The sequence below is a fragment of the Alosa pseudoharengus genome, unplaced genomic scaffold (assembly GCF_046254945.1).
Source record: "Alosa pseudoharengus isolate Yale_2024_CS ecotype anadromous, Long Island Sound unplaced genomic scaffold, YU_APseudo_1.1 YU_APseudo_1.1_scf_3, whole genome shotgun sequence".
Classification (NCBI taxonomy): Eukaryota; Metazoa; Chordata; class Actinopteri; order Clupeiformes; family Clupeidae; genus Alosa; species Alosa pseudoharengus.
In genome coordinates this window covers 24,491,319-24,501,514 of record NW_027468718.1, presented here as the reverse complement: position 1 = coordinate 24,501,514, position 10,196 = coordinate 24,491,319, and the positions used below count along the sequence as shown (strand labels likewise).

The window sequence follows — 10,196 nt, the reverse complement described above, 5'->3', positions numbered from 1 at the left end:
AACCTGGTCGGAGCAGGTTTGAGATGCAGTGTAAATTGCCATGGCAGCATACCTCGGTTAAAACCTATCCACCTTTCGTAGTACGGGTTAATCGGGAAGTTACGCCACACGTGATCGAGTTACTCTCGAAGTTACCCAGATAAGCCAGTAACCCCGCTTCGTAGTATAGGCCTATAGCCCCTGTTTCAGTGCTCGAATTACGTGGGAGCCAGAGGGAGCCGAGCTCCCATAGAGTGAGGACTGGCTCCCATGAAAGCAACAAAGTCAAAAATCTGAGGGGGTCTCTCATATCTGAAGGTGTCTGGCATTGCAATTTAATCTTAAATAACCGCTCATTATCCATCCCTGTGCGATCTCTTACCATTAAAGACGTAAAATTAAAATATATGCTACGGGACGTAGACCTACCCTACGCTCTTGAACGCAGCATGACACTTCACCACCACACCACTAGACTATATAAGCAAACCGTATACGATCGTTTTGACAGCACTCGAAAATCTGAAGAAGTCACCCTGCTTTGATGCGAGTGTTTACATAGGCGTTCATTGGTTTTGATATGTGCTGAAAAGTCCTATTTGCTGTTGAACTTGCGCTTCACCTCTTCTATGTTGATTGACAAAGCCATAAATTATGGCCCATAATGCAGCCTACAATGATTGTGTTGTCTGATGATCTGTAGCTATCCTCTGCCATTCAGAGCTCCAGAAAGTTCCCAGATATTTTGAAACACCTAGAATGATGTCGGAATATTCAATGGCTACCCGACAACATCTCAGTGCAAACTCCAAAATTGTTCGTCTATTAATTTTCCACGGTTCAACAATACTAGAACATAGTTTGGCTGCAATGGCTTATAATTTCTGGCAGTTAGTGCTTTTTCCCTGTGTATAAGTTATACTACATGCATTATTGTGTTTGACACTGAGGATAGCCTATCTGAGACGGTGGTCTGGTTCAAATGAGTCACGTTGTAAAATTGAGAATGGCACAGACTAAATCGTTTAGTCTATTTCTTTGTATTGTGAAATTGAAATTAAATATGGACTATTACAATCAATAATATGTTGAAATTAATTAAAAGCAATCAATTTCTATGAAAAATCTATGTCTGTTGTGTGCGTGTGTCAAGGTAAAGCCTAGCCTACCGTGCGCATATTGTACGCCTAGGCTATTTCGTCGCCTTGTTAGGCTATGCACTTTTTATGAGATAGAGAGACCCTCTTAAAGACAAAAAGATAATTCGAGCCCTGCCCTGTTTGGTTGACAGCATAAGATACCATGGTGATATAGCGACACTAAAACAGATCCACTTTCGTGTCACAGCATAGCCTGGCTTTGAGCGCAACATACCTCGCTGACCCACTAATCGAGACTTGTAGTAGGCTACACCCGGTCACATATTATATGTTCTAAGAGGTGGAAAGGTCAAATGTCCACGATAGAATTTCACAAGTGAGGTGTCATTATGGGATGTCTGTCGCTGTTCAAGTGCTGAAATTCTGCAATTTCACAAATACATACTATATTTTCAAAGGGCTAAAAAGGCCATATTCCAACATAGAATTTAACAAGTGGGGTGTCATTGGAAAGAGGAGAAAGTGTAGTTTCAGAATGTGGCGAAAGATCCCTTGCAAAATCGTTCCTGAAATGAGTGTGGCTGTTCAAGTGCTGAAATTCTGCAATTTCACAAATACATACTATATTTTCAAAGGGCTAAAAAGGCCATATTCCAACATAGAATTTAACAAGTGGGGTGTCATTGGAAAGAGGAGAGAGTGTAGTTTCAGAATGTGGTGAAAGATCCCTTGCAAAATCCTTCCTGAGATGAGTGTGGCTGTTCTAGTGCTGAAATTCTGCAATTTCACAAATACATAGCCTACTATATTTTCAAAGGGCTAAAAAGGCAATTTTCCACCATAGAATTTCACAAGTGGGGTGTCATTGGAAAGAGGAGAGAGTGTAGTTTTATAATGTGTTGAAAAGGCCGATGCAAAATGACATGTAGGCCGTAGGGAATACATTTACTGTAGAAAAACTTCAAAATCTGCCACCAACCCCCCCAGTGCAAAATGAACAAAATTATTTAATAGAAAACATAACACAACATGTATCAAAAGATCCAGCACAGAAAGTAAAGAAAAAATACATAATCTGCTACAAACTCCATAACCAGCCCCCCCCCCCCCCACACTGCAATATGTACAAGATTATTTAATAGAAAACATAACACAACATGTATCAAAAGATCCAGCACAGAAAATAAAGAAAAAACTACATAATCTGCCACCCTCTACATAACCCTCCCCCCTCTAAATGACCAAGTTATTTAATAGAACACAAAAGGCAACATTTATCAAAACATTCGACAATGGAGTCAACAATTTTAAACGTCTGTGAACAATGCCTGTTCATCTGCAACAGGCACATGCCTGTGTTATCGCGGATTTGCGGTCAACCCTGCCCCCTTGTGGTAGAAAATTGCAATATTTAAGGTGGAATTGAAAATTAACTCCCCCGTGATCTGAAAGTGGTGCTAACTTCAGCCTCGTGACATTAGGCTACTTGGTCGAGCTAGGCCTATCAACAATGGGCGGCAAACCTCTAAAATAGTAGCCTAGAAATCTAGACGCACCTTAGCGGCAGCAAATTACATTTGCTTCCAGGGCTAGTCTAGCAACTCTCCGTTGGCTTGTGAGCTCGAAAAATTAAACTTCTATCAGGCCAATCAAATTGTGTATAGAGTCGTTAGGCGGGCTTAACATAATGATTGATGGCAGAGTTGCAACGGTTTGGCTTGAATTCCCTGCTACTTGAAAACTAAGAAGATAGATGTTGCTGTTGGCCAACAGTGTGGCACAAGTTAAGCTTGTTTTAAGTTGGCAAAAGTTTGAACTAGCCAACAAGCTCCGCTGGTGGGAAAACGCATGGGACTCAGCGCTGTCCCCCACTAATTGTCGCATATGTGGGAGGGGGGGTTTGGGGGTCCTCCCCCATAATTTTTTTCATTTGTTTGATGTGATTTCCTGTATTCTGGTGCATTTTGGGGATGGCCAATACTAAATTCAATCAGATTCATAGCCTACATCCTGATTTGTTGATATTGAGGCAATGACTCCATGCAAAGGCTTGGGCTTCAGGGCCCCCTGACCTCTTGGGCCCCTGGGCCTGGGCCCGGTAGGAAACGTGCAGTAATCCATCCCTGCCTAGACCCTACATTTTAATGTGGGTCTGGCTCGTCAGGCTACTAAAATAGGGGATATTTGTGAGATCCTGTTATGCAAGTTTTTTTCCCCTTCAATCTTTCACATTTTCAATCTTCATAACACAGGGATTTGGGCCAACAGTGGAAACCCCCTACTGTTACTTTACCAAACCTACAGTGGAACTGTCAATTTACAAATTCCCACCAATCCCCGTTATGTGGGCGGTACCTTCTCGTGATTACAGCTTCGTATGATTTGCTCATATGGCCCTTTGGTCCGGTGTTAAATTAGCCGGTATGAACACCACTCAAAATGAAATGCTACACGTCGCCAGGTTATTCTCTAAACTAATATTCAGAATAAACGTATAACTCAGTCGACAAGGACATATTGACAAAACATGGAAATGCCACGGAATGAATTGAAATCTAATCCCTCGGCAACTGCTAATCTTCTTTCCAAGATTTTCTTCTGGTAAGTGGCTAGCAGCAGTACCTGACAGTGTGAGGCTGCATCCAAGTAACGTTAGAATAACCGGTGTCAATAGGTGCTAGTCTGCATTTTGCCCAGCTAGCTTTAAGGAAGACATCACTTCACAGACCGGCTTTTAGGTATTTGTTTGCTGTGTTCCAATAAATACTAACGTTATGTCCGCAATATCAGATGCAGGGTTGTCACTAGTCAGTGAGGTTTGACAGACTTTCTAAATTGATGTCAGCGCCTCTATCTTCGCTGTGATCTTGTTTAACTTCACTAACATTACTGAAAGACCGCAGTTTTTACCTTTTCACATATAATGAATTCATTGTTGACTCCGCAGTTTGTAATTTTGTTCGTGTCATTTGTGTGCGTGTTTAGCTGGCTCAACCCTCTATTCCGCGTCGGGTATACTCGAAGGTTGGAGGAGCATGACATGTACAATGTGCTGCCTGAGGATGGGTCTGAATGGTTGGGGGAAGAGTTACAAAAGTAAGTGTCACTGAACCCTTTATGTGAATTTGTCCATATAACTTACTTGTAAACCTTTTCATCTTCATTGTTAAACCCCCACACATTAAAAGGCTTTGGGACAAAGAGGTTCGACAGGCTGCAAAGGACTTTCGTTCTCCCAAACTAGGTAAAGTTCTCATACAATGCTACTGGAGAGCCTACGCTGTTTTTGGAGTTTACACTTTTATAGAGGTAAGGGGCATGCGATAGAATAGACTGGAACAAATTATTATAAGTGTCATCTTACATTGTTGTTCTCTTTTAATTGTATAGATTTGCATTTTCTTATGCTTATTCCCTACCCCTTTCTCTTTAACAGGAGGTGATCAAAGTCATTCAACCTGTGCTGCTGGGCAAACTGATTCAGTATTTTGAGGGGTACCATCCAGATGCCAGGGTTGCCCTATATGAGGCCTATGGCTATGCAGTGGGCATATCCATCTCCACTTTAGGCTTGGCTGTCCTTCACCATCTTTACTTCTATCACGTGCAGCGAGCTGGTATGAAGATCCGTGTGGCCATGTGTCACATGATTTATCGAAAGGTTAGTTTGGAGTTTTTGATGTCCGCGGTGCAGTTGAATTGTTCGCAGTAGATACTTTTCAGTTATACTTTGTTAACAGATTATGATCAAGTTATGGGAGAGAGAGAGAGAGAGAGAGTAAGAGGGAACTGTCAATGTTTACAATACACAAGCATTTTAGGCACATTTAATCTGTCTGTTGCAAAGATGAGTTGAATTTTGTTTTTAACCCCTTCAGAAGATAAGTTTTGGATATTTTACTTTTAGATTTAGATATTGTTTAGTATGTTTATCCACAACATTTTAAACATAACGTTGTGACAGTACCTGTAAACCAAGAGCCAAGAGTATTAGTATTGATGGACTTAATTCGTAATTGCTCAGGTATAATTATAAGGTACACACTTTTCAAAGTGACTGTGTATAGCATTTTAGTTGAATATTAGTGTGTTAGCATGGATTGTGCATGGATTGTTGACTGATGTTTTTGAATTCATTAATGGAATATTTCCCCTAAGGCTCTTTGCCTCAACAGTACAGCAATGGGGAAAACAACAACTGGACAAATTGTAAACCTCTTATCAAATGATGTCAACAAGTTTGATGAGGTAGGAAGCTTAATCACAGTACTTTTCTTCTACAAACCCAAAGAAATCCTAATTTGTTAAACATCATTGCTGTACTTGAGGCACATAGGTGCTATATTATTATTAGATTAGAAGTAAGAAACGAGAATGAGTGTTCATTTGAAGTATCCAGAAGTTACAGATATAACCAGTCTTATAAAGTATAGTTTATATAGTGATGCTGGAACAACAAAGCAAAATAACTAATCAGGATGAAAAATAACCGATGAATCAAAAACATCAATTTGTACCCACATTTCAAGTGTCATGTAATAACTTGGATTTGACCCTTCAAAGGTGACCATTTTCCTGCACTATTTATGGGTTGGACCCCTGCAAGCTGCAGCAGTCACCGCATTGCTATGGCAGGAGATTGGACCATCATGCCTTGCAGGAATGGCTGTTTTGGTTCTTCTGATGCCAGTACAAACCTTATTTGGACAACTATTCTCAACTTTCAGGTGTCTGTTCAGTGTTGCCATACACATCTGGGTGAATTCCTCTTGAGCCGATGTTTCCTGTTTATGTGCCTGCGCGTGCCTGGCAACAGCTTGGCTGAATGGCTGGCTGTTTTATTTACTATTACTCAAAAGACGTTAAGTAAACGGAAGTTTAATTGAATGAATAATAACCCGGAGAGAGTTTTCATACATCGGTCTTAGACAGTGATGTGAAATTAAAGATGTTTGCCAAACATGGTTCTTACTCTCAACTCTCTCAACAACTACGTGTCTCTCTGTAGGGGAAGAACAGCAGCGCACACTGACAGCAGGATTCGTATAATGAACGAGGTTGTGTCTGGAATCCGGATCATTAAGATGTATGCGTGGGAGAAGCCTTTTTCAGGCCTGGTCAGTGATATAAGGAGGTAAATGACTTGAATATTGTTCTGTGTTGCATACTTTTCATATATTTTATAAAAGAATAATATAAAAAGTGGTATTTTTTTTAATATTTGTGAATAGATTATACTACAAAGGCCGCTAGTTTTCTTAGCACATGTAATGTAAAAAAGTATGTCCACAGGTGACAGGAAGATGCAGTTGTGCCATCTGCATTAATATATTTTTGGACTTGTATAATGTATTGTACTTGTGTTTTTATTTTGTAGTGCATGTATTAAAAAATCATCAGCATGCATAAAAAAGTACTTACTTTCAATTGTGAATCATGAATAGCAATGAATATAAAACTGAACTTAACTAGACAACTGCAACTTTCTGTCCTAAACCTCACAGTCTATAGACTATAAAACTGTGAGATTATACAAGCTGTATACAGTAGTTGAAATACAAAGAAATCATGATACATTAGTTTAATTTCATATTCAGGCTTGATAGTGTCAAAGCGCAATTGCTTATGCATTGTAGTATATTTATTTAAAACTGCATGGTCACTGGCAAAAAGCTTATTTAAATTTAGTGGGATGTCCAGTTCACATTGGGAGTGCGTTCATTATGAAACATCGGGCGGATGGCGCAACAAGGTATTTCTAAGTTTCTTAATCAGTCATGAGTGTGTTTGGGCGTAACATCATTTATACCAATGAGAGTGACATCTGTCATTCCCTTAACCCATTTACTCCTAAAATGCCTGCTAAAAACGCCTATAGAATCCTATGGCATTCTAGACTAAATAACCTTATTTCCTGAGGGTTTTCTGAAAACATACTAAAAATTGTCAACGTTTACCAAAATTTAATATCTAAGCCTCTGTAGCACCTAGAAACATGACATAAAAAGCATGCTGCGCTACGCAGCATCCAGCGGGAGGGTCAATGTTGCGTCATGCAGCATCCAGCGTGAATGGGTTAAACAGCTAGCTGCGCAACTTCAAACAGCGCATCGGTATTTTGATAGTCAGCGGCGCATTTGAAGGAATCTGCTTGCACGCAAGACCGTATGAAATAGTTATTCCACTAAACCATGCTTTACTAAAACCTAGCAGAGTATAGCCTACACTCATTTGCACTCGTCTATTATTTAGACTCATTGACAAAGTGAAACTAACTTCACCGTGGTGTCAGTCAATGACAAAACCGTTATACCGGTACACAGTTAATTACTTTCACTATTGACTGACAATGGGTTACCATTGAAAAAAGCAATACTTACCCCAATAATGTTGGAATGACTGAATAAAAAACATTTATCCTGCAGAGGAGTTGCTGCTTACATCTAGTGAGTCTTCAGATGTGCTTCATATTTGCCTCTCGCCTAATCACTTTTATCCGTCATTACCAATTTGCAAATGATGGTGAATAACTACTCATTGTGAGATGTATTATGTAATATCTTCATTCTAATTATGTTTCCCAAATTTGTAATGGTTTGCATGGATGAGAGAGAAGCAGGGTACGTTGTGCACCTGCCCATATCACTGTTGATAATGCACTCTTAAATAACATATAAACAACTTGCCATGGATTTCTGACCAGGTTTCCCTTTGTTAGTGGCGTAATGCGTTTTAGGTAGTGTACAACAGCGATTTTTAGACAATGTGTCAGACCCCTCCTTAGGTCATTAATTGCCACACCACTTGGCGCGTTACTCAAAAAAAGAGACGAGCATAGCGGAAAAACTCGAGTCTACGATAGGAATAAGCTTTGCGTTGTGATGGTTGTAGCCTTTCCGCCAGGTTTTGCATCACTAAAATAGGGCCCTTAGACTCATATGGGACAGACATGGAAGCAAACAGCTTTGGTTGACTAGCTGCTAACAGGTTAACACCTCTCTTTCTACCTTAGAAAAGAAATCTCCAACATCATGAGCAGTTCATACCTTCGAGCGCTGAACATGGCTGCCTTCTTTGTGGCAAGCAAGATCATTGTCTTCATCACCTTCGCCGTGTTCGTGTTGGTTGGGAACAAGATCTCAGCCAGCAGTGTGTTTGTGGCCATGTCCCTGTTTGGGGCGGTGAGGCTCACCATCACCCTGTTCTTCCCCTCAGCCATAGAGAAGGTGGCCGAGGCCCGCATCAGTGTCAAAAGGATCAAGGTCAAGTTTGATAGGGTCTTTTTGGTTTAGCTCAAGGGGACAGTTTCAATGCGACTATCATCATCATTAATGTAAAAATGTAAATTAAATGTAAATCAGGTTTCTCGGCCAAGTATACAAGGAATTTGGTCTCTGCATTTATCCCATCCGTGAATTAGTGAACACACAGAGCACACAGTGAACACACATTGAGGTGAAGCACACACTAACCCGGAGCAGTGAGCTGCCTTGCTACAACGGCGCTCGGGGAGCACTGAGGGGTTAGGTGCCTTGCTCAAGGGGACTTCAGCCGTTCCTACTGGTCGAGGATCGAACCGGCAACCCTCCGGTTACAAGCCCGAAGCCCTAACCAGTAGGCCATGACTGCCCCACAATATATTATGTCTTCCTTATTGTATTGTAATGTATTGTGTCTTCCTTTAGACGTTTCTCCTCCTGGATGAAATTGGATACCAGAATCTGTGCCTGCCAGTAACTGACAAAAGGGAGTGCATGGTTGAGATTCAAGATTTAATTTGCTACTGGGACAAGGTACTCAATCTGTATGCTTCATTCTTCATTCATTACTAGTCATCACACCACCACACATGAACATTTTGTAGAAAAACGTGCCATTCATTTCCTCATCTTTGCATGCTCACTGTGAAGACACTGGATGCACCAACTCTTCAGAACATTTCTCTGTCTGTGAAGTCGGAGCAGCTCTTGGCCGTCATTGGACCTGTAGGAGCTGGAAAGGTCAGAGTCCACTTCCATTTCCCTCATCTGAGTCAATATATATGCAGAACCCATAATGGAAAGGAATGATGCTCTGATTTCATTCGTTATTGTTGCATAGTGATTGTACTCTTTTGGGAAAAGACATTTAGAAAGAGCCACCAAAAATGTTTGAAAGCTGTTCATAAAGTAAGTGAAAGTTCCCATTTGACTTTCAAAGTAATGAAAGTGTCTCTCATTACATTTACTTGCAGCACATCTGAAAGCTTTAAATTGTATCTACTTTAAGGCCAGCATGAACGCTGGACTTGTAGATTGCTGGTGATCACAGTTAAGGCAAGGTTAATGTTCTGTTAGTTCTAAAAGGCTGAAATCGCCTGCCCTTAATCTTCACCAAATCTGTTCGCTAGGCACCTTGCCACCACATTCCAGCAAACCTGTGCCCCTAACCTTTAGGTTTTGTCCTTTGCTCTTTCTGTTTGATGGTAATTTTGATACCATAGATTTAATAGAGACCGGCAACCCTCCGGTTACAAGTCCGAAGCGCTAACCAGTAGGCCACGGCTCGCCCTCTTAATCAGACTCCCCCTTATGATCTGCAGCAAGGCTGCAAGATTATCCCCTTAGCTAAAATGTTGTCGCCAATAACACTGTGTCTTAGAGCTAAGTGCGTCATAGCATCAACAATTTGATAAATTCACTGCTGTTGGTAAGATTACAACTTTGCCAAACTGGCCCCCAAGTATGAATTTAACTGATACATGTATGCTTCAACTCTTGTCAGTGTTGTCACTGCCAGAAGCACAAGATTGTAGAGCAATGCTTAATACATATGTCCAAGCTAAAAGTTCTATCACTTGTGCCCCTCTCCCCCTTTTATCCAGAACCTTCTCTGCCCTCAGAACCTGTATTTCTTCCACTGTCGCCCATTCAGCCAGTCGCTCACCATAGCGTATGGTGGCCTCAAAGCAGGACACACCTAGCCATTATTAGCATGGGGAGCAGGAAGCTTGGAGAAACAAGTATTTAAGCAAAATGGTCATACTTTCTATGGGGCCTTCATTAAATTTACAAATAGAAAATGTAAACCAAAACTGGAATATGTAATCTGATATAATTAACATACCCATCATCTCGC

At 40.8% G+C, this 10,196-nt stretch overlaps 1 protein-coding gene across 1 annotated transcript in view; it reads left to right on the top strand.

Annotated features, from left to right (window-relative positions):
- Positions 1-2,108: 2,108 nt before the first annotated feature.
- LOC143099892 (ATP-binding cassette sub-family C member 4-like) overlaps positions 2,109-10,196 on the top strand; it is a 47,023-nt gene continuing 38,935 nt past the window's right edge. The window contains exons 1-10 of the mRNA XM_076262803.1: positions 2,109-2,134; positions 4,065-4,175; positions 4,268-4,388; positions 4,516-4,740; positions 5,238-5,327; positions 5,643-5,806; positions 6,088-6,213; positions 8,092-8,341; positions 8,765-8,872; positions 8,990-9,079. Of these exons, the coding sequence (XP_076118918.1) occupies positions 2,109-2,134; positions 4,065-4,175; positions 4,268-4,388; positions 4,516-4,740; positions 5,238-5,327; positions 5,643-5,806; positions 6,088-6,213; positions 8,092-8,341; positions 8,765-8,872; positions 8,990-9,079 (1,311 nt within the window). The remainder of the gene's footprint in view (positions 2,135-4,064; positions 4,176-4,267; positions 4,389-4,515; positions 4,741-5,237; positions 5,328-5,642; positions 5,807-6,087; positions 6,214-8,091; positions 8,342-8,764; positions 8,873-8,989; positions 9,080-10,196) is intronic.